The 24309-nt window shown below is 38.9% G+C and overlaps 2 protein-coding genes across 2 annotated transcripts; one reads left to right on the forward strand and one right to left on the reverse strand.

The window, feature by feature from the left end:
• Positions 1-4506: 4506 nt before the first annotated feature.
• On the forward strand, positions 4507-11797 carry LOC141810585 (germ cell-specific gene 1-like protein). Its single transcript, XM_074698275.1, has 5 exons — positions 4507-4795; positions 6880-6927; positions 9738-9890; positions 10287-10398; positions 11003-11797. Exons 1-5 carry the CDS (start codon positions 4507-4509, stop codon positions 11295-11297), a joined length of 897 nt encoding a protein of 298 aa, XP_074554376.1. The 3' UTR covers positions 11298-11797.
• Positions 11798-13286: 1489 nt separating this feature from the next.
• Positions 13287-22307, reverse strand: tmc5 (transmembrane channel like 5). Its single transcript, XM_074661911.1, has 20 exons — positions 22221-22307; positions 21298-21527; positions 20837-20914; positions 19299-19415; positions 19086-19188; positions 18701-18782; positions 18354-18614; positions 18082-18248; positions 17829-17973; positions 17470-17622; positions 16981-17147; positions 15860-15935; positions 15672-15769; positions 15486-15581; positions 15311-15386; positions 14663-14796; positions 14379-14552; positions 14114-14192; positions 13885-13977; positions 13287-13796 (listed from the first exon to the last, which is right to left on the reverse strand). The coding sequence occupies exons 1-20, from the start codon at positions 22292-22294 to the stop codon at positions 13287-13289; spliced, it is 2913 nt and encodes a 970-aa protein (XP_074518012.1). The 5' UTR covers positions 22295-22307.
• Between the last annotated feature and the right edge of the window lie 2002 nt (positions 22308-24309).

Raw genomic sequence — 24309 nt, forward strand, 5'->3', positions numbered from 1 at the left:
AAAACTGAATTTTAATGAATGTTAATTTTTTATTAACAACCCCAATTAAAAAATGTTGGGATACAGTGTAATGTGGATAAAATCGAATTCTGATTTATTTGCTAATTATATCTAACTTGACATACTTCAAAGACAGCATCCAAAATGTTGAAACTGGAAAATTGTATTGTCTTTTTTGAAAAATATCCTCATTTTAAATGTGATACTGATAGCCCATTTCAAAACAAGTTAGGCGAGGGGTTTCATTACCATCATGTTGCATCACCTCTTCCTCAAACAACACCCTCAGTGCTGAGTGAAGAAGCCAATTCTGGGCTTGATCTTGGTTGATTTTTGGCTTCTAGTGTTTTGAAATAGATCATTTTTTCTGAACTTGTCTTTCAAATGTGACAAATTATTGGTCTAGTAATAAGAAAAAAAATGCCAGTGTTTCTGGGTGATATGGTTTCCGTTTTGCATTTTATGGTACAGCATTTAAGAATTCAGCTGGCAGATAGTAGTTATGAAGAAGTGATTGTGAGTGCATTGGTTTTGTTTTGAATGCAGCGCCACCTTCAGGATCAGATCATAACCACCCACTGTTGTAGTCTTGTTGGTACAGACAGGGGCGATTCTAGAGTCCTTTGGGGCCGTGGTAAAAGTGTCCCTCCAACTAGTATCCATCAGCCTTAAAAAGGGAGTTCTGTGCCATTGCGAACTCTCCCCATTGTTAGTGCCATGTAATGATTCAAGATTGGTCAGTCATTAGGGCCCCCTTTTAGCTTGGGGACCCGAGCGCTTGCCAGCCCTGCCTGTTAGCATACGGCGCCTCTGGGTACAGAGGCTATTTCAGACTTTCTGATACTTTTAATGTGACTGTAAATTTTCAAGTCCTTGTAATCTTGACCACTTTTTTTTGCTGAGGAACATTATTTACAAATTCTTATACTGTCTCTCACACAGTGCTTAACCAATTCCTATATTTTCTTCTGAGAGATTCAGCCTCCCTGACTTATCTTTTTAACACCCTTATAATGTAACTAACCCGTGGCATTTTAATCTAATGAGTTAGGTAATGTTCTCCCAGCTGTCTTCTCATTATTACAAATCAGCTCAGTGTTTTGTTGTCCTTATCCCACCTATTTTAATTTTTGTTTGATATATTTTACATTCCACAATCATAGGTTCGTTTTTTAACATTTGACGTATCTTTTTGCACTATTTTCAAGAAAACATAGCAATTAAAGTCATTTGCATAGCATTTAAATATGTGACTTACTTAGAATTTGAGTTCTCTGAGGTTGTGAAATCTTACAGCAAAGAGTGTAATTTCTTTGAGCGGAAATAATTCTCAAGCTCCGAAACAGGCTTTGTACTTTTGATAGGCAACACCAAATAGCAATTTTCAGGGCTTAAATTAAAAAAAAAAAAAAAGAATGTGTCACAGGATGCTATTTGACTTCACAATCACCTTTTTGTTAGAGGGAGCTGTGCGGCAGGTCAGCTAACATTAACTTCTATCCCCCACCACTGGCAAAAGGATATGCTATTGAGAGTTTCTATAGTGGAAAAAAAAAGAAAAATGAACGTGCAAAAAAGAAAAAAAAAAGCAACATTTTCATGGTTTTGTCTGAAACTGCTATTATTTGTTTGCTTTATTTGAGTAAGGTCTCAAATAACTGAAATTTCTTAAAATTAACTTATGCCGGGTACACAGTATGTTTTTCTTCTCCGTTTTTCCTGACTACAGAAGAGAGGAGGATTGCAGCAAAGGGCTTGCGATGTGTTATCTGAAGGGCAGGGATTAACCTCTGATTATTTCAGCAACTCTACTGACAGCCTATCGCCATCCACATGGACGTCATAAGCAGCGTTTAGCAGACTGCAGCCAAGTAAACTGACTTCCAATATGCTGTTGATACTCAGAATGAGTCTTCTTAACTGTTAGCCAAAACCACTGCAGGACACAAGGACAGAGCATGTTTTGAAGCGCAAAGGGCTTTGCTAACAAGGGGGGATCACGTTTTTCTGAATTATTTCAGATCGTTCTCCCGTGAAGAAACAGCTGACAGGTGTACAGCAGATGTGCAAATGTGCACATGACCTCTTGAAAAACCTTTAAGCCTAACGCCGTTGTGACTATCACCATCAGTCTTGCCAGCAGCTTGCAGCTGTAGCTCTTCAGTGAAAAGCCTCTGCCTGATTTGTCATTCACCAGAGTCATGCTGAAGTGAGGCTTATCTTTTGAAGCTGCATATGACGGCATGATGCTGAGGTATTGGAGATGTCCGGCCCATCTGGCTTTATTTACTTCAGAACTGTAAACACTGTTTGCATGGAGGCTCAAATGATTTGTATTTTTAGCCCAGTCTCACACAGATCACATGGCTACAGAGAAACATCTTTGAAATGCCAACATTTGTGTTGCAACTGTGCTTCAGCAGAGTTTAGATTAGAAAAAACTAATGCACGTCATCTGTGCTGCAGGGCTCAGCTGACCACCATCAGTCTCAACAACAGCAACAGCAGCTGCTCATTATCCTTTCAGCTGAACAGGGAGTAGGGAGGGCAAGGAGTATCAGGAAGCAACATAGTTAAAATGAATAGTTTGTGTGAGCTCTAAAAAAAAGAAAACGTTACCAACACTGTCGTGTAAAATATTACCAAATCAGTGAACAAGATTTTTTGAGTCTTGAGTGTTCTGGCTTTCAAAGAAAAAAAAATTCCTGACACAGGTAAAGGTCCCTCAACCAGAGACACTGTTCAAGTGACTAAATTTGTCACTAAAACGGTAAGCCCTTTCTCCTGTTGCCAGTTCAAGGCATGATATTTTAACTTCTGTAATATTTGAGTTAAACCTTCAGAGTAAATGTCACAGAGCTGTGACGGGGGCTGCTGTGCCTGCACGAGAGGTAAAAGACGAGGCGTTACAGCGTTAAGAAGGGATCACGGTGAACGACTGGAGCAGGCAGGGCAGAGCAGCACTAGTGTGTGTACGTGAAGACTGATCACAGGTTTGTTGTGGACTCATGCCACAAAAAGAGAAAACAAAACGAGGAAGAACCAACCCAATAAAAAGAAAACAACCAAAGAGATTTACTAACTTATCATAATACAAAGCACAAAAAATGGGGGGAAATGCCATCCTGTAGTTTTGAAGCAAAGTGTTTTATTATTAAAATGTGGTTTTTAAGTGCCTTTTTTTCTTTTTCAATATCATTGAAAATAAGAACAGAAACTGACAACAGAAGTGTGCTTTAGAACAAAAAGTGCCGTATCTTTCTTGGTAAAAAAAAAAATTAACAGAGACACATCAATAAAACAAAAATGACAGAAAATAAATAAAAAAAAACCCTGAGTAAAACAAGTAAAACTCTTCCTTTCCATTTTCCTCCACTTCCTGCTCTTTTTATCAACACAGAATACAACACGCCCACAGATGATGTCATGGTTCACATGCAGGAACCAACTTTTTTTTATTTCTCAGCTTTGACCCAACTTTTCAGCTTTTGAACCATGTTTCCCCTGGTCTCCACTTCCTGGCCAGTTCAGAAACACAGTTGTGCTAGCGTGAAAGCCCTAACAGAGGCTTGAAAACTGGAATGAGGAACCTTTTTTGTATCAGTATCAGCACTAGCAAAACTCTACATCTTGTCTCTTGCAACAAGATGTAGAGCCTGCATACTATGAGTAGTGCTCAAATTAGGACTTGAAATTTTTGCCTCTCAGAGCCATGATACTTTATTTTTAAAAACTTTGACCTATTTGCCACATTTAGGGACAAGGCCCACATTAGACCCATTGCAGTGAAAACAAGATGGCAGGGAGATTTGCTGTAGACTTCTTCAACAGCTCTAGAAACAGTTTAAGTAAAGAAAGGTAAACTATTATATCCACATATTATGAATAAAGCCAGCATATCTATGCACTTTAACACTAAAAACTAATTAATAACTAACGAGTAACTCAATAATAACACTAATAACTAACAACTTCCTGTACAAAGACCAATTTTAGTTTTTACATACTGTTAGGTCTCACTTATCCCACACAGAAAGGAGAAATAGAAAGAGCTTGGGTCTCAGGAGCTTTAAGAGGAAGTTCAGTTTCTGTCAAACACATGAGCATCGGGCTGCTAATAGCCTGCAGTTCACAGGCGCCAGTTGAGCGTGAGTGATGAGAGGAGGAGGGGAGGAGGGGCATCCTATTGACGGATACAGGGGGGGGGGAGAGGCAAGAGACGGTGCACATCATAAGACTATTCCACGCTCGATGTGAGTGGGAATCAATCCTTTGACAACGTGACATCCTGTGTGCAGGAGACTCGTGAAGGACCAAAGAGCGGGAAAAGTCTGTGGAAATATGGATCTTTTGACCTGTGGAAATCTCTGGTTTCTGTAGAGCGCCAACCGGCCCCTAAACTTCGCCAGGTATGTTTGAGAGTTAGCTTGTGCGCGCGCGCTTTCTTCACCTCGCGCCCATGAACTTTTCGGTCCTGCGCGCGCCTCTGCTATCTTCTCAGGGACGATGAGGACGAGCCGCAAATGCAGGACCCTTTTGTCGGTTACCTTGAACTTTTTGGCTCTGTTTTTCGCGGTCACCGCGTTTGTTACGACGTACTGGTGCGTGGGGACCCAGAGAGTCCCCAAGCCAAAGTGCAGCAAACTGCGGACACACCAGTGCATAGACTACGGGGTGAACGAGACCGACCCCAACAAAGTGGTGTACAGCTGGGAGACCGGGGACGACAGGTTCCTCTTCAGACAGTTCCACACCGGCATCTGGTTCTCCTGTGAGGAAAACATTGACGATGAAAGTAAGAGAAGGTGTGTGTGAGTGCTGTGTGGATGCGTGTGTTACAGAGCTGGCTTAACTTTTGCCCAGGATCATTTTGACGCATAAGCTGCCCAAAGTGCAATGACACATGTTAAACCTTTAACTCACTGTCACACAAGGGACGTGAAGGCCCATCATAGATACTGTACTCACTTGTGGGGATTCAGTGATGCAGAAAATGTTTTACCAACTTCAAATTGTTAAAGAATAACGTTGTTTATTGGTGCAATGCATTTTTCAACAAATTATTGGTCAGGGAAATTTTTCACTATGTGCAGGTGTAATTTGAAAACATAAAATAAAATAAATGTACATATGTAATAATATAATCAGTGTAACCTCATATTTGAGTAGTTTCACTCTGTTTTACTACTACTATACTTCCTTAACCAATGCAACTGAATTCAAACTTGTAAACTTTACCTTTCTCACCAAACATTTGACAGCTGTGCTAAAAACTGTGGATAAAATCAAAAGCGATCAACAAAAAACAAATGTCAGCAAAACAACAGTTTAATCCATCCTCTCTTTATTGCATACCCTGTGTAAATGGAGATTACTCACTCTTTTTGATTTATTCACTGTCATGACAGTTCCAGCATAATCCTCATCCATTTATATCAGCTGACTTATCAATCTCCTGGGATCTGTTAAATTTGATTTTGCTTTTTTTTTTTTTTCTGGCATTGAAAACTGAGCTAAAAGTAGCACACAGAAGCTTCACGCTGAAGTTAAAGAGATTAAAAATGGGAAACTAAGACTCCATGTTCAGTAACAGATCTTGTGAATGCTTTGCAGCTGAAGCCAAAGGGACCAGAAAATGGTAAATAATGTGTGTGAGTGTGTAATTTATGTAATTTATTAACCACACTTAAGTTTGACCATTTCACTATGACAAGATTGCGATGTATTTCTTCATGTGTGTGTGTGTGTGAGAGGGAGTCATGGACATTCAAATCAAAGGTGTACAGATAAGATAATCCTTTAATCTTCACAAAACAGGGAAATTTACCAAACTTACAGAGTCAGTGCTTATTGAAAACAAAACTACAATAAGAAAATATAAAGACAGAATATAAGTAAAAAAAAAAACATGTGCAGACTAATTAACTAAATTGATAAATCAAAAAATACATTAAGCTATAATAAAAATGTAGTAACTTGAATCAAATCAGATTTATCCTTCCATGTTGCTTCAGTCACATCAGGACCATCTGAATAGAAATAACTGTGCATGTAGAACATGGTTTTACATGTTCCAGACAAGAGATGACCCACACGCTGAGATTACTCAATAAGGAAATGTTCGCACATGTCAATCTCATCAAGTGGCTGTAGGATGGAGATGGTAGGGGGCGGAGGATGGAGACAGCTTGAGTTAATAAGGATTATGTAACGGGGGCCTTGATGAGTTTTTCCTCAAAACAGCTGTTGCTACACTCCTCTTACCTGATTAAAGTTTTCCACATACAAATCCAGCAACACGCTCAGCAGATGACGAAAACACCACATCTGCAGGAAATGCGTCAAAGGTCAAATTTTCTCCATCTTGACCCAGGCGCTCATTTCATACTGTTTTGTTGCATCATTGTTGTCACAGCAGGATTTTATATTTCCTAGTAATAACCCCGTTATTTCTACCCTGTCATTGTAATTCTAAGCAAAGTAATTCAATAGGACAAGAAGCAGATGTTGAGCTGCCTTGCCAACACAGCAGCTGGTGATGCTGAATCAGAAGCCTCAAAAAGCTGTTGCCTCTTATTCAACACTCTGTTTCTCTTTTTTTGAACTCTGGTGTCGTTCTGTGGTCACGGAGCAGGAGGTCACGCTCCTCTCTGAGCTGATCCAGAGGAGCACACCTGGAGAGAAGTCGGGAATTAAACACAGATCAGGATTTGGCTTGATGCCTCTGTCCGTTAAATTCTGAGAGTATTTATTAAGTTTGTTTATCCACAGCTGTTCCACCTCTGACCTGACCTCTGCCAAACTCACTAATTTGTGATGCAGCTTAGTGGACTCTGTGTAACTTATTGGCCAAACACTGTGTCTTTTTTCTGCTCTTAGGTGAGAGATGCCGGAGCTTCATTGACTTGGCCCCTGCATCTGAGAAAGGTGAGTTTATTCTTCTCCTCAGAATGTCTCTCATTATAAACTCAGTCACTTTCAGAGTCTCACTAGAAAGGAAACAGAAAACCTTTTTTTATTTTTTATTTTTTTTAGCACTGTTTGTAAACATGAAGCTATGGATACATTATGCTTTTTCAATATGGTTTTGTGCTGATAACTGGACTTAAGTCTTGTTTGAAAATATAGAATACTGTGAACATGTTTTTGTTTATTGTTTTATGAGGCATCCTTAAAGACAGTGTAAAGACTGACCCCTTTTTTTTCTTTTTTTGCAATATTCCCCTCTAAATTTCAAAGATGATTATTTATCTCATAGTACTGACGAATAATTTACTACATTTTTATCAATAAGGTTCCAACCTTATTGATAAAAATGGAGTAAATTATTTTTGTGTAAGCTTCCACGGTATAGAATATTATATGAAGTACTTGTATCCATCTAAAATGAACATTGTGTGGCGTCTCTTTTCAGAAGTGCATACTTGTGACTAGGGATGTAACGACTCATCTCATCGCAGTTAAAAATCGATACAAATGTGTGATGATTCAAATTGGCCCAGATAAAACAATAAATCCTGATGCCCTATTTAAACATCAGAGGGATGTTTTTCCTAAAAAAAGAAACACAAGGAACATAAAAAACAAACATGTAAATCTTTAACAAGGAACACATGCAAAGCAAAAATTCTTAATTTGAACAGATTTATTTTTGTATTATTCATTCAGTTATTTTGATGTGAGATTCATGCAAAAAGTGATTTTTAATTTATTTATTTAGGGTTTTTTTTTCAAGAAAAAATATTATTTCAAAATTAGTTGCAAATTAATTTATACATATATATATATATATATATATATATATATATATATATATATATATATATATATATATATATATATATATATTTATATATATATATGCCATGGCTGTTTGGATTTATTTGATATATTTTATATATTTTTCAGTCATATTTAGTCATATTTTGTCTGTAAGCTCATTCTGTTTCAAAAAACAATCGTGAGAAAATCGCATTGTTAACCCGGTTTTGGAAATCAAATCGTACATTGACTGTATCGCTTCATCCCTATTTGTGACACTTCCTGACTTTATCTAACAACCATGTAGACCAGGGATGTCAAACTCGTGCCATGGAGGGCCAAGAGGATGCAGATTTTCTTTCCAACCAAAAACTCCACCAGCTGATTTCACTGATTAGTCCCTGCTTTCTGCTTGAAGGTGAAGTAATCAGTGAAACCAGTTGGTGGAGATTTTGGTTGAAAAGAAAACCTGCAGCCTCTTGGTCCTCCATGGCACGAGTTTGACATCCCTTATGTGGACCTTCAGCTTGGACACTTCACCTCACTGTTTTGAAGTGAAACTTAACAAACAGGCATGCACAAACTTCCATCTAGTGTTTACTTTATGGATCTTCAGCTGTGTTGACAGAATTTTTAAAATTGCTCACTTCCTGTCAAGTGGATACATTACAAGTAGCCCCCGTAATTACGTTTGGCTTGAATCACTGAAAAGCTGAATTAGAGTTAGAGTTCACCGCCCATGGATGATCTGAAATTCAGCATCTTACCACTTGAACATCAGACAGTTTCAGCTTCTGTTACTGACACATGGAAGCAAGAGGTTTAAATCCTAGTTTTTCACCTGCTGTTTAAGACTGTTATGAAAAGAGGGAAATGCTGTTAAATTGATTCAATAATAATGAATCTGACCTAATTTAAAGTCAGCCATTCTTAAGTGAAAAGTGTTACCTTGGAGAGAAATCACATTAGAGGTTGACTGTTATTGGTCTTTCTTATTAACTTATGACAAAGCTGATATTGACTATTTATTCCAGTTTAAGTGACCCATAGAAAATACTGTATACATATTTATTTATGGTTAAAATGAGACATTCTGTTTGACATTAGAATATTGTTAACTCCAACAGTGTCTTAGTTGAAACAGAAAATTTCAACATCATATACTTTAGTTACAACAAAGTTATTCTTCTGTTACAGTTACATCAGGCAGTCTTTTGACATTTTGAGAGGCATACTGTCCACAGAGCAAAAGTGTCACACTTTTTCATTGACTGCTTTAAAAAAAATGCTAAAAATTGGCCCAAGGCTAAAAAACAGTTATCCCCTACAGATATGATTCCAAGAGCAGGGCTCAGGACTCCTTGGTGGATTATGAAACACTGACAGAAGAGTTGCGAAATGTCTTCTGAAATTTTTTTTTCTAAAACCTATTCATAATTCCATGTTCCATCCATTATTGAAAAATTGAATACTTACATTTTAAATGAAACCATGTGAATAAAAAATTTGGGATCTGTTTTCCACATTTCATTGTTTTCACAATACCCCTGAAGTGACTGAGTCAGGATAACAAACTATCAGTGTTGGCAGAATAATTTTTGAAACACAGCAATAAGCGCACAAAGATGTAATTTTATTTATTTTATTTGTTTTTACCATTCAGCTAAATTAAATTAGATATCTTGAGTCTTCTTTTTGTTTATTTTTTAAATCTGGTTGAGATAGGCCTTTTTGTGTATCCCCATTCTGGTGCCGCTTAAATGGGGTGGTGTGTGGAAAAGTTTGGGAACCCCTGCACTACAACACACTCCTCATTAGATCACAAGCATGGTAGTTAGTTGTTTCTTTAAAAGCACAACAGAGCTACATACTATGCCTTCACTGTATATGAAGTATCTGGGATAAACAGTCTCTACATCTAACTACCAGTACTTGTTGTCATTTATTGACATTGATCCATTGTGCCTGTTTTGCAGGGATACTGTGGCTGTCTCTGGTTTCTGAGATGCTGTACATCATTCTGCTGGTGGTGGGCTTCAGCCTCATGTGTTTGGACCTGGTCCACACCAGCAATGTCATTGATGGACTCAAGCTCAATGCCTTTGCTGCTGTCTTCACTGTGCTCTCAGGTAGCTCTTCTCTTTGTTTCAGTGCCTGGGCGTCAGTGGTCTGTAATTCAAGTAAAAATAACTTCATGGAACAACTTGGAAGTTTTTATTTTAAAGCACAAATTATAGTATCCAATCTTTGGTTACTTTATTGAGAAAATTTAAGAAAAGACTCTGGATAAAACACTGACGATCTTTTCCTTCCATGATTGTTTGTAAAGAAAAGGAGCAGTTACCAACTAGAGTGATATCTACAGCATGATGTAGCAGTAACTGAATAAAAGAGAGGGTTGACTAGATTAAAAAACAAAACAAAAGTGAATTTAAATATTTTTCAAACTTTTTCTCTGAAGATTTAAATGTGAATACTTTTTTGTAGCACAACAGCTAGCTTACTGTCCACACGTATAATTCCAGGTCTCCTTGGTATGGTGGCTCATGTGATGTACACACAGGTCTTCACGGTCACTGTCAGCCTGGGCCCTCCTGACTGGAGGCCCTACAACTGGGATTATGGCTGGTCCTTCTGGTAAGACCCCACAATCACAGTCCAACACATAGATTTGATAAGATATGGTTTACTTTTATCAAGTGACACACTGCCTTGTAATAAAGTTATGCCAAAGATGATTCTGTTCAGCTCATGGCAGCTGTGAATAGTGGGCTTTGGCTCTGCTCTCACCTCTCCTCAGCGTCACTGTCTCTAATGAAAAAAGCCCAAAGCTCTCATGTTATGGCAGGATTAGGCTTTGGTGTCCAAAGCCCCAATACAGGCGTGATTAGAATTGCATAAGGGGATAATATTTCACCCCTTTACAGTATGCTGAGATTTCATTTTAGAAGCTAAACAATTCTTAACCTTTTGTGAGCAGTAACCAACATGCTTGAAAAATACAAGACGCCAAGATTTGAATGTCTGATCCCCCGTGTGGCCCAGCATGCTTCAGGCCAACAAGAGGACGCAGTGTGATTGACATTAATCTTAGCAAACAAAAATAGTAAGGGGAAAAGGCCAGAATGCAATTTGTATTGTGTTCCTACACATATGTATTTTTATACTTATTACATCAGCCAACAGAAACACACTACTGCATTACACTTTCCTTTTTTTTATTACTTCTGTTTCATATCAGCGTGGCCTGGGCTTCCTTCACCTGCTGCATGGGTGCATCGGTCACCACGCTCAACTCCTACACTAAGACTGTCATCGAGTTCAGGCACAAAAGAAAGACCTTTGAGCAAAGCATACGAGAAGAGCAGGCAAGGGAGGCTTTTGGATACTACAGGGAACGCTCTGTGCACTCCATCTCCAAGTCTGTGGAAATATTTACCAGCCAGACCCCAAAGAGTGGAAGAAAAGCTCCCATACCTGTTGACTCTCTGGACCTGAGTGACTGCGTACGATCTTTGGGGGAAGAGCAGTGCTGACTGGGACAAGGGATTTCTATCAGTGTTGCAACCAGCCGGATGAAACTGTGTTTGGTCAGTGTTGAGTACAGGATGAACTCCTGGCTGCATTGGTACATTTTAACACTGCCTTAATTATGGGTGAGTTGTTGGCAAGGGTTGTCACTCGGCTCCAAGTCACACTGGAGCTTTAAATCAGCTGATTATAGAACGGAGTGGAGATGAACTGATACCGTGGGTGAAAGATTTTTCTTTGTGTAAGCTACTACCATGTACACTCACAAGGAACTGTTTTGTGAACCTAGTTAAGAGAATGAGGGTCTCAGATGCTAACGGCCTTACTTTACATGCTCTAGGCAATCATCACATCAATGCAAAGGCATTTCAAGGGTTTCATTCATTCTGAAATAAAACCGCAAATACTTGCAAAAAAATGACGTGCCTACACATAGGAAATGTAAATGACTCAATGAAGTCTGTTTTCTTTTACCATTACTGTCAACAGACACATAGATTTTCACAAACACACACCTTATTAAGCTGTTGAGAGCTATGACAGGAAAACCTTCAGCTAAATCCAAACAGCCATGACATTTATATGAATCTTTTAAAGGTATGATAGGAACAATAAAAAGCTGAGCTGGTTACAGTTTCAGCAAACTGTGTAGTTTAAAAATGTGTTTTTATGTTTTGAAGGAAAATAAATTCTCTATACTGTTAACACAAACATGAATTGGTTATGGGTATTTTATTTCACTATGGATTTATGGGGGATGTTGATTTACCTTTACAGTAGTCCTGCAGTTACAAATCTTAATGACTAAGTGGAAATTATTTTCAGATTAATATGCAGAGGTTGACTTTTGGATGATAAAAGAACTCAAACTCTAATCTGTGATTGGTGGATATTATTACCAGACTTCCTGGGAATCAAGCCTTGAATCTTATATTTTCACATCATGTCAAAAACATTCAATTAAAGACAACAGCTGTAGGAGTTTTTGAGTTTCTGCAGAATGTACAGAGCTTGAGCTTTATATAAGTGATTTATGCACAGTCCAAATGTACTTAAATGAGACATTACTAGATATACTTTGGTTTTGTTTGTGCACTCCATAGAAAATGTGACCGAACCTCAACCACGACTGGTTCCTTTTGGACATGCTGGTTTACAGGTTTCATTTGTTGCATGTTTTTTTTTTGTTGGGCTGCGATCATGGTTCCTGCTGAACATTCTGAGAAATAAGCATAACTCTATTTATTCATTTGAAATGTTAATGCACCTATTTTAATTGACCTGTTGCCATGCTACAACCCTGTATTACTGGAAATGTTTCATCTGTGTTTCAGCAAGACTTTGAGACAACTCAAGGACTCCTGTCCGACCCACACTTCACAAAACTGTGGTGTTGAAACTTCAAATTACAGCAGGGGTTAATTCTTCCTGAAAAAAAAGGCAGAATTGTTCTACTCAGCGTCAGAAATGTCAGTAGATGAATAATCTTTCAAACTATTGAAGGAAGATGACTTAGTACCTGTTCTTCACGTGAGGCCCACTAGCTTTATCATTGCCAAGAAACTCCCAGTAGAGGGCAGTGTTGGCTCATTAAACTGCAAACTTTCAAAGTTTGAAGTGAGACCTTTATAGGTGCTGGCTGTAATTTTGCATTATGTTTTTTTTTATTATTATTATTATTATTTTTTGCCTTATGTACTTTATTTCACAAAGAATGCAGACAGAATCAACAACCTGTCAATGGTGTACAGAAGTTATTTTCCAAATGGCACTGCAGGGCCTGTAGCTTATTGTGTGTTATCATACAATGTCTTATAATGAGTATACACTGGCATAGAGATAAACTATTTATATATACACATATGTCTGTAAGAAAAGGAGAAAGGTGGACCTGCACTCACTCCTTGTCCTGCTACAAAAGTTATCTGAGCACTTTTTTTATGTACAGCTGGTCTAAATGTTTTCCAAGCTGTCATAAGTCAAAGTGTCTTTGCTCAGTAACCGTCATCATATTCGTTCTGGGCCTGTTGCCGTGCCAACATGGCCTGTATGAGAGCACTGGATCCTGCAGTAGCTGTGTTTTGTTGAGGAGCAGGAGCCCACTGAAATCTGTCCTCTTCTTCCACCCTCTGCCTCGCCTGCATGACTTGCACCATAGCACTTGACACAGAGGATGACACGTCGTCCCCCTCCTCTGCTCCGTACTCTTCTGCTCTTTGCCGGGCTTTCATCGCCTGTGTGAGAGCGCTGGATGTGCTCAGAGGGTTTTGAGTAAAACCTGTTGTACTGTAGTATTCCCCCCTCTCTGAGATCTCTGCTCTCTGCCGGGCCAGCATGGCCTGAGCCAGAGCACTGGAGGAGGTATCAGATGGGACAGACACTCCACCAGCACTATGTCCCTCTTCCTCCTCTTCAAGCCGCTGTCGAGCCAGTAAAGCTTGAACCATGGCGTTCGAGCTGGACTGACCACCCGATGAGCTGCCATCAGGATGCCGGTTGGTGTGCTGAAAGGACAAGAAAAAATATGCAGTAGGGCTGATAACAAATCTCAGGAAGAAAGAGAAAAGGCATGAAAGAGTTTCCACAACAAACCTTTTTTTGATTCTTCTGTTTGGATTTCTTTTTCGGCTGACATTTCTGCAGATTCTGGAGCTTTTCTAACAAGAAAGACTTGTCTTTCCCCTCCTGGTGGGAGCAAAAGAACAGAAAATAGAAGAGCAGGGAAGGAAAGAAGCAGGGAATAGACAGTAGTGTATTCAAATTCAGATTGCAGTGAAAAAAACAGACATCAAAGCTCAAGAAGGTTTTGAAAAACACTCACATTTACAATCTGTTGTCTCAGTCGAGCAATAAGCAGCTTGCGGCCCTGAGTGATTTGCCAGAAGATGTACATGATGATTCTGAACAGGAAGACAAAATGATCCATGAGATTTTTAAGACACTATTTACAATAAGACAAAAGTTAGTCACTTTTAAATACTGCTAAAGTCTGTATTGGACTGAAATGAAAAGAGTATTGTCACAGAGCAGCGTCTGTGTCACTGCTTGAAGCCTACATAGACCAAAGCATCTGCGCAAGAACTTACAAGATGATAAGTGTGATGATAAAGTAGAAGATTTCACTTCTGATGACATTTTGGTAGATCCACACAGGCCATACAGTGGTACCGTTGTTCGTCAGATCATCCATCCAAACTCCAACCACACTGAAGGTGCTGTTGAGCCCTCGAAAAGGACCACACTGCTCTGATGGAGTAAGACTACACAAAAACAGGAGTGAGATTTATTTTAACAAAAGCTGTCTGCTGATCCAAGATTCATGATGCCTCAAACATTGGTTTTAACTCAGGGGTTATGATCTTTCCATCACCTCCAGGCTGTGTATGCAACCATGGACAAAGCTCCCGCAAAACAAGGGAAGAAGAGGAGGCTGATGAAGATGGTTTGCATTTGAGCCGCCCGTCCTGACCGCTGTGGAGGTTGACAGTTCTGTATCAGGCTCTCCTGGAAAGGGAATAGAAAACAACATGATCAGAAACACCTTTATCTTGACATTCTTATAACACCTTGCACAGCATAAGTCCATGTAAGCATAAACACCATGTCCGAGGTCACAGAGACCTCATCAAAGCCGTCAATAGCATCACTTCAGAGGTCATTCAACGTACTCATTAAACATGTAACAGCAGCAGCCTGGGTCAAATTACCAATCCTTTGCATTCATTTCATCCATTACTCCAAACAGAGGGACAGACCCTGACTTGTTCAGTGCAATCAAAATCTAAATCCTGCCTGCTTTTGTGAAACTTTTCCACAATTCATGAAAGGGCACATGCATGTCAGCGTTTAAAAGATTTGAATCAATTGTTCATGCAGACACCTATAGAGTAACATGAGCCTGAGTACATTGACCAGCTCAGGCAGCCATGGCATTGTGTCAGCCAGCGGCTCTGCGTCACCAGTGGAGTTCACATGACAGTCTTATGTAGGCCTCCTGACCTTGTACACCTGGATTTACCTTCTTTACGTAAAACAAGATGAAAAATTTCAGAATCTGGATGACTGGCAGCAGAGGAGCAAAGTAGATCCCGATCCTGGGGAAAGAAAAAAATAAAATAAAATTAACAAGTTGTCATGGATTCAAACTTAGACCAAGTGAGAAAACAGAAACCCAAATCACAAGCTGTTCTCACCAGGCCAGGGTCTGTGCATAGATCAGCTCAAGAACATTTCTTGCGATGTCAAATTCTGGGACCCCAAGACGAGGTACTAATCTGGTTCCAACCACACTGTTAGAGGAATAATATGAGTTACATTTTGAAAACCACTTCATATATTTTTGTTTCTAAAAATAGAGACAACCTGGAAGTGTTACTTACTTGCTAAGAAACTCTCCAAATAAGGAACCCAACATCAGGAAAAAGAAATCAAAAATGACCAGACGGTACAAAGCTTGTCCCACCATGGACTCCCAGCACTGAAGAAAACAGATTATGTCATTAAATCACAACGCTTATGTGCTTAAAGATAACATTTAAGATAGGATAATTGATCATGTCTGTCTTACTGAGAATTTTTCGGACACTACGTTCATCCAGTAATGACACAAGATACCCAGAATGGACATCTTTAGGATGACATTTCTGTGAGTGGAAAAGATGAAGAGATTTTAGATTCTGTTGGCAGTGATTTCCCTCAGTCAGATGAGAACATGTTTAACTAAAAGATTGCCTTTCTTTTTTGTTTATAGCGGGCAAATCCCATCTGTCATACATGAAAGGGGATTTGTTTTTTGTTAAGATGTGCTAAATAAAAATAACTAAACTAAGCCCTTTAATGTCACCAATGAACACACAGAAAGATGTATGTCTAAGAACATTTAGACACACCTTAACATTTTTTTCTGCAGTTTCCAGTGTTAACGCTAAGCTAATATAAAATTTGGTGGTATTTAGTAAGACAGAGAACTATTTTTTATGCAAGTTCATTTATTACTTATCTGACAAAATAATATGTCAAAACCACAGACTGTATGTAGAGTGAACAGCATGGCTCCCCCATTTATCATTGTACGGTTTTGAAGCCAAAATTCCCCCATCACTGGCGCAGCCATTGGCAGCAATTGCAGCTAGAATCTGTGCAGTAGAGACGATGAGGGATTCTGGGAGAATCTGAGTGGAGCTAAGTGATAAAAATATATATTTTTTTTCTTTTGAGAGTCTAATCACTTTCTGACTCTACCTCCAAACATATTTTACAGTCCCCAGAAAAAATTCACAAGAACGGCAGCTGCCAATCATTGTTAAACCTTACGTAAAACATCATTTTTAACTTCCTATAACTAATGAAAATGACACTTTTCAGAAAAAAAGAGGACTTGAATACAAGACAGCCAAATAATATATTCAAATCACCACAAAATTGGATGTGAGAAACATTTCTACAAGGAGTATTAATTTTTTAAAGTTTGACCACAGCCCATCTGGAATGACTGGAAAGATGGATTTTTTAACCTAGACTGCAGCCAGCCACCAGGGGGAGCAGTTTTTGTGGAGACCTCACTTCGAGCTGAGCAAGCGAACGTCCTTTTTTTTTTTTACAGTCTATGGTCAAAACAAACAAATATTCAATGACCTCAGTGTCTGTTAATACTATGCTACCTTGTTGAAAAAAGGACTTTGTGCTAACCTTACTACCAGAGCATAGACCTGACTCCGCTGACTGGAGTAGTGCTCGAACTTGTTGAAAAGGGAGAAAAAGAGCGGCACGACTAGATTCATCAGTGACACAACAAAGGGGACCAGTAGAGTCCGCGCCTCCTCAGACAAAGACCAGTTAGTAGAGTCTGTCGCCTGCTGTAGAGACAACATGGGAAGGAATTTAGAGCAAGATAGCGTTAGATAACAGACATGGGTAATAAAATGTTCAAACCCGAGCATTGTCGGTAAAAGGCATGATGAAATACTTTCAGTAAGCTATGGCACCTGCTGATAAGATATCTCAAAGACCTAAATATCCAACATGTTGTAACATATTTTTAGTTTCTATGAACATGCATACAGATAGATCTATGAATACATCATCTTTCTCAAAGAAAATCTTCCTGGTGGGAAAAAAACAGACCATCAGTCTGTGATAAAAATAAAACTACAGGATGAAACGTTCCCTAACATGTACCTGATCTTCATATTGGCACAGAAAGTGGATGCTTGCTGCACAGCCAACAGCCAAAGCAGTGGAGAGGAGCCAGGAACCCAGATGAATCCCAAGGTGCTGTAGCCTCTCTGAGAGAGTGAGCCGCTCCCTCTGGGCCTTCTCTGACAAAGACTCCTGAAGAGATGGACGGTGCAGTGGTTAAAAATAAACACAAAACTTAATCAGAGATGAAAGTCTTTAGTTGACTCTTAATTGATTTTTTAAATTGCTTGTTAAAGATAGTTGCTTTTAAGTTTCTTCTAAATTGTTTCTAAATTACACGCTGAGACAAATTGTGGGATGGAATAAAAACTGTTTCCTCTCCTTATAGTAATGGTCACCTTGAGTTGGACTCGCAGATTGTTCTTGCGCTGCCTCACTGCTCGCTCATTGGTGATACTGAAATCCCAGCTGCACAGGAGCTGCCATGCGCTGTTGGACACTGGATCTGCCAGCACGTAGTTTTTCTTGAATGAGCTGGCCATGCTGCATTCAGAAGACATAGGTATATTTTAAGACATGTACAATTGGCTTATTGTGTAAACTACACTGTCAGTAAGTAAAGCTACTCCACAGTAACACAAATTCACTGACCTGAAGATGAGCACTATCCCGCACAGTACCATGTAAATTGAAATAGTGAAGAAATATGCCAACTGCATGTTGTAGTCCACCAAACCCCCCCAGGTATTGTTGCTGTTGCCACCATGGTCGATGAATGTGTAGCCACCATAATACATGCTTGTGTAGGTAAAGTAGCCCTGGGGATCAAAACACACTTACTAAGCATTTGCACACTTGAGTTTTGGTAATCTGGGATTATTTTGACAGTTTTGACAGTTTTGACAATGAGAGCCTGCACTTACGGCTCCGGTCAGAAGCTCCAGACCTCTGAAGCTCACATTTTGGGGGATGTTGGGTGAGGGGTCATAGACAAGCAGTGGGATGGTGATAAAGCAAAAGTTGACAAAAAAAGAAAAAATGTTGAACGTGAGCAGCCACTTGAGGAACAAAAAATAGGAGAGGACGCTTGTGCCAAATTTTCCACCAATCTCTTTCATGATCCCCTGCCAGAGCTCAAGGGTCTGCCTGGTTGAATTTATGCTGTAGCCACACCTACGGAAAGACTGACAGGACAGCTTTTGTAGAAAATGGGCTCCATGAAGATCATCACACTTAAAGCATTTTGTCTCATGGCTGGACGAATACTCACCAGTGACACTCTGTCCGTGCACTCTGCAAAACATGTGAAGTGGCGTGATTTTTCTGCAGATTTAAATGCCAACACTTGGCTCCTGTGAAGGTCATATGGGTCATTAACTGAGGTGATGAAGGCATTAAAGTACAACTACAAGTGAATTGGATCATTAAAGGAGCAAGCATTTTAGACTGACTTCATGTATGGGACATTTCCTTTAGAAAGGAGGGTAACGCTTTCCTCTGGGGAGCAATTTTACAACAGAACAGTTCAATCTATCTTTGGACGTCTGTTCAGGCTCCTTATTTTACAGGTCTTAGCTGGATGTAATGATTAACCTAGGGCCTTGACACTAACCAGGAAGTTAGTTTGTTTTTTACTGCTAGTTATTTAAACCCACCTGATATGTTTCTTCTCTCCATAGCTCATTGGAAGATCCCGAATGGACTGAATCCGATCTCGTGTTGACTGGGCAACCAGTTCCTTCACCAGGTTCTGTTCCTCTGTCACACACAACATGACAAATCTTTTCCTTTAATTCAACACAACAGAGAACACAGATCAGATTTCACCACTGCACAAACAGTAAACCCTTATGCCACCATGTTTTTACCATTCTCAAGCTCATCCCTGATGGCATCCTCTGCGAAAGCTAGATGAGCAGGATCAGCGCTGGGAAACATGCTCATCCTTCTTATGGTTGCTCCCCTCCATCTCATTGACATGTTCCCTGTTTAAAGAAGCAAAGGGAGAAGGAGCTCAGGTTTTAGCTGCATGGAAGTTGATGTAATAGCAATACTTTTCGGATACCCTTAAAGTCAGCTATGTGGCTTAAAACATTGAACACTGCATTGTGACAGTTATAGCACAAGTATGAATGTCCCAGCATGAGCGTGACTTCAGAGGAAACAAATCGCTGTGTGGATAGTCAAAACAGTTAGATGGAAACAACCAACCAAATAACAATTTCCTTGGAGACTACTGTTTTGAAAGTTACAAGTTCAAAGTTTAGCAGATACTTTTCAGACTTCTGTGCTAACCATGTGACCTCTGCTACACATATCCTCCACATTTACAGTGTTGGTAATTTCTGTTTTTAAAAAAACACAAGATATAGTGGTGTTACAGGCTTTGAAATACTCATTTTACAAGGCTTCAAACTAAGTGTTCACTTAATGAAAATGTTTTAGAATATAATTTGTATTTATTACATTAAAGCCCCTGTGAGAAGTTTTCAACTTATCAAGAAAAGTGCCTATTTAAGACCAAGAAAGTTAAATAAGACCATCCACAAGAAGACTAACTGCTGTGTTATAATTTTTAAAGCTTATGATAGCTGTGAGAGACAGGAACACATGTTTTCCACACCAATAATTAAAGCTAGTGATGCAGTTTTTTTTGTTTTTTTTTTTAAGTCAGAAAACACTTTATACACATGCACATATTTGTTGAGATGCCTTAGATGCAGCTTAAAAGCTAATTTTTGTCCAGCATTAAATGTTCATTGTTTATCATGGTTTTAAACCTATACCCTTAAATGATTAAATATGTTTTCCTTTTGAAATTGAGCTAGATAGACATTTCTGACCATGCACCTAAAAGTCCCTCTACCTGTGATGGTTTATGCTTTGACTTGCCAAAGTTGCCCAGACCAAACCCCTGTGACATAAGTGCAACTACCATTGAAACATGGGAACAGGAATGCCCCTAATAACATTGTAAAAGATGTTTTTCATAGCTGAAATAATGAGCTAAAAGTAACATTGGTCACAGTTTTAAATAAGATTTAGGATAAGTTCCTTTTGAAAGAAACATTAACACTATCCTCAGACGTTGCCCTTTGGTTGCAGGTACTATCTCCTAAACTCTGTCACCTGATTTATGTCTTTAAATAACTTCCTTGTCTGTTCCCCATCACTGATCATTGAACAGCCTCTGTCAATAATTACCCAGTTGAAGTAGACTGATTAATAAGGTCAAAGGTCAAATTGTTTTTCACATTTATTTTATGATAAAAACTGACTTTCAGAGCATAAAACTTTGTGCTATTTTACAATAGCAACAGCCCAAGACCACAATGAAGACTGTTTAGTGATCAGTGGTGAGAAAACAAAGACTGACTCTGATAAAAAACATTAGTCTAATCATTACCTGAAGCTGTAGAAGGAAGTCGTATTGCAGAGAATTGATTGTTCCGGGAGTCGGGGAGGATTTGGTATGAACTGTGATCTAAAGCAAGAAGGAGGGAAAGCAGAGTGAAAATATTAAGATAGGTGTCATTTTCACTGCATTGAACTCATATCTCACTGACAAATACATTTGTCTACTGTGAAGTCAAAACTCATGTTTACATTTCAGATGAGCCACAATGACCCACCATGTTGAGAGATTAATAATTATCAAAGACTTAACACTCCAAAGATTAGAACTTAACTAATTTAAAGATGAAGAGTATAGGTCAAAACCTTCATGAAGATTTTCTTGAAGTATTTTGTCAATAACTTGAGCTTGGGTCATTGTGGCTTAGACAAAGTTAAACCTAGGCTATAATTGGTCGGACTAGAAGATTTTGTTCTGTAAATTTCACGTTCCCCCCGCACAGGTATACTTACTGAGGTCATGCTGCCATGAAGGACTCCCAGGGCGCGTTGAGACGAGGCCCATGGGGATGCTCTCCCTGCCCCTCCAGCCCTCTTCTTGCCAGCCTCCCCAGGGTACTCTCCCTCCAGCACCATCACTGCTGGGCTGTGCAGGTGGGGAGTAATTTGTGTCTGCCCTTTCATCCCCCCAGCTATGGTGCTGCCTGGCATAGGGGTTGGTGTGGGGAGTTTTGCTAGCAGACCTGAAACCACAGCATCAAATAATGAGGAGAGTTGAGACATGATTCTTATCAATTCAGTCTTACAGCTTTTGTTTATGGTACCTACAATCATCAGGGTTATCATCTCAACAAAGCAGCTGGGATGGCAGCTTGTGTTACGAGGTTGTAACTATGTAGAGGCCTAATTAAAAGTTCCAACAGGATATGAGGAGTATTTAATTCCCTATAAGGAAGTAAAGTATGAAGCTTGAGTCAACGTCAATTCACCAATAAACTGATACTGAAGTCTGTAAGTATCAGTGGAGGATCTTTTTAACTTTACAGTTTGAGACATACATTTTACCAAAATTAAAATTAACCTTTATTTAATCACTTCTGGACAAATTATATCCTTAGTTGCTTTGCAAACAGAGTCGAGTGAATCCCCTTTTGTATCATTTACAACGACCCATCACTGATAAAGGATGAGATTTAATCTTGTATTTTAAAATTCGGACTAATCCTGTCTTAATCCACCATCAGCAATCACATCTACTCAGCCACAGGTTTATTGTTGCCAATAGTAAAGCAAACTATAGATTGTAAAAACAACACTCAATTCTCATTCTGACATACTCTTTGATGAATTAAAACACTGGAAGGAGTGTTTTACAAAATACTAGATTCACTCCTAATCCATACATTCATACTTCACATTATTACAGAGTCACAAACCTTCTGTCTATTTCCAGAGTCTCGCTGTCATGGTAGGCAGGGTTGAAGATTCCCTCGTTGCTGTAACTTGTCATCAGATCCCTTAAATGAAAGCTTTTCCTCGAAAACAGTGACGATCCTGTGGCCCACCCTGTCACTCTTCAGTGTGTTGGTGTTTAGTCCACCTTCAGTATATCACTGAAACAAACATCATTGTCTGTAATATTACAATAGTTCTGAGCTCATCGGAAAGTTAAAGTATATGCCTCCATGACATGTTGTATTTGAGCTAAAGGTGCCAGGTAACTACAATGCTGCCCAGGCCATCCCTCTGTGTCTTAGTGTTACAGCATCATTGTAAGAGGGAATCATGAGTAATTTAATCCTCTGGTTCCATCCCCACCTGGTCATCATTAATTCATACACAAGGTTTGGTTTCCAGTACAGGTAGTAACCTCAGTGTGTGGTTGTGACACAGAGCCACTAAAGGATAACAGTTTAGAAAGTCTGATTAAAAATTCACACGCACACGTACACACAGACACACAGACACAGACAGACACACACACACACACACACACACACACAGGAAAAAAACAAAAACAAAATAAAAAATAAAAATAAAAAACACACATAGGAAACTACAAAGCAGTGGAAAGAAGGACAACACTTCACATCACAGTTGTTCATGAGTTGATGAGTTGACAGATGCTGTTAAACATTATTCACTGATTAAACACCAGACAATCCCATAGTATTCTGCTTCCAAACAAAGCATACTCACCTTTTCAATGTAAAAGAATAAAAAAAACTGTTTAAAAAAGAAGAAGAAGAAAAATCCCCTTAAAAATTCTCTCTGGTATTTTCAAGTCCACACAGATCAAGGCTAAGAAGTGACCTGTGAATCAGCTCAAGAACCACCACCACCACTGAGATAAAAGAGGGACTGTCTGGCTACCAGGAAGCGTTAGCTGAAGTAACTCATAAGGGCAAAAGTCCACTGCTTTTAAAAAGAAGGATGTCATATTAACAATTTTATCGCATCAACAAATACAGCCATAAAAGACAACTATTATCTTGTCAGCACTTCTGTGTTTTCAGATAGATACCTACACTTATAAATGTTAAACCCAGTCATTGTTATGGGAAGAATTAACACAGAGTGTTCTCCATAACCCTTTTGTCATCCTTTGTATTTGCTGCAATCATTTGTGACCATCCATGTGTTTCCTCTGGTTATTTTGTTTTCAGCTGTGGTGCTGTCCAGATCTGGCTGTTCAATGGTTTGAGCCAGTCTGACTCAGCTCCATTTGTCCAGAGGAGGAACTGATGACTTCAGTCTGGCACACACACTTAAAGGGAGGCTTTGTTTCTCTTTGTTTTGTCACTTGGTCTCTGCATGACTGTCACCTCCTTTACAAATAATAAAGAGCCCAAAGGAGTGTTTGCATTTTCAAGTCTATTTCAGCTCTCAGCTGAACCAAACTTCCGCAACATTCAAACAGCCTCCTGCCTTTCTCAAAACCGAGGCTTGTTTCAAATATCTTTTTATGTCTGTCCACTGTGTTCAAAGGCGAAATTATTTCAAACTAGTTACATGTAAGTAGTTTTTAACTGATTACGGAACAGAATAAAATTACAACTGCAGGTTGTGGTTACTTTATATTTCCGAAATCACCCCTGTAGGGTTGAGTGTCAGAAAAATGATCATCTTCAAGCTACCAAAACAACCACTTTATTCTAGCTTTTTTTTTTTTTCCCATATCAAAGGTTTTTAATGAGTCAAGTAGAATTTCACTGTTGTCCATAAAGTTGGGATAAAATATTTTCCACCTCCTCTCATTATACGATTGGAATTTGCAAAGGTCAAGTGTGATAAAATGTTGCACTGCGATATCTTCAGAAGTGACTATCATAACATTTTGAGAGGATATCACGACTCCTTTACAGATATTACATTTTTTCATTTATTTTATGAGAAGAGGTAGAAAATAACTCAATCCAACAATATGGGCAACAGTACAATATGATGAGAGTTTAAAAAATAAATAAATGAATAAAAAATAAAATAAAATGAATAAATAAATAAATAAATAAATAAATAAATAAA

This window comes from Halichoeres trimaculatus, unplaced genomic scaffold, assembly GCF_033239565.1.
Source record: "Halichoeres trimaculatus isolate MK-OKI-2021-1 unplaced genomic scaffold, fHalTri1.1 fHalTri1_scaffold_2, whole genome shotgun sequence".
NCBI classification, from domain to species: domain Eukaryota; kingdom Metazoa; phylum Chordata; class Actinopteri; order Labriformes; family Labridae; genus Halichoeres; species Halichoeres trimaculatus.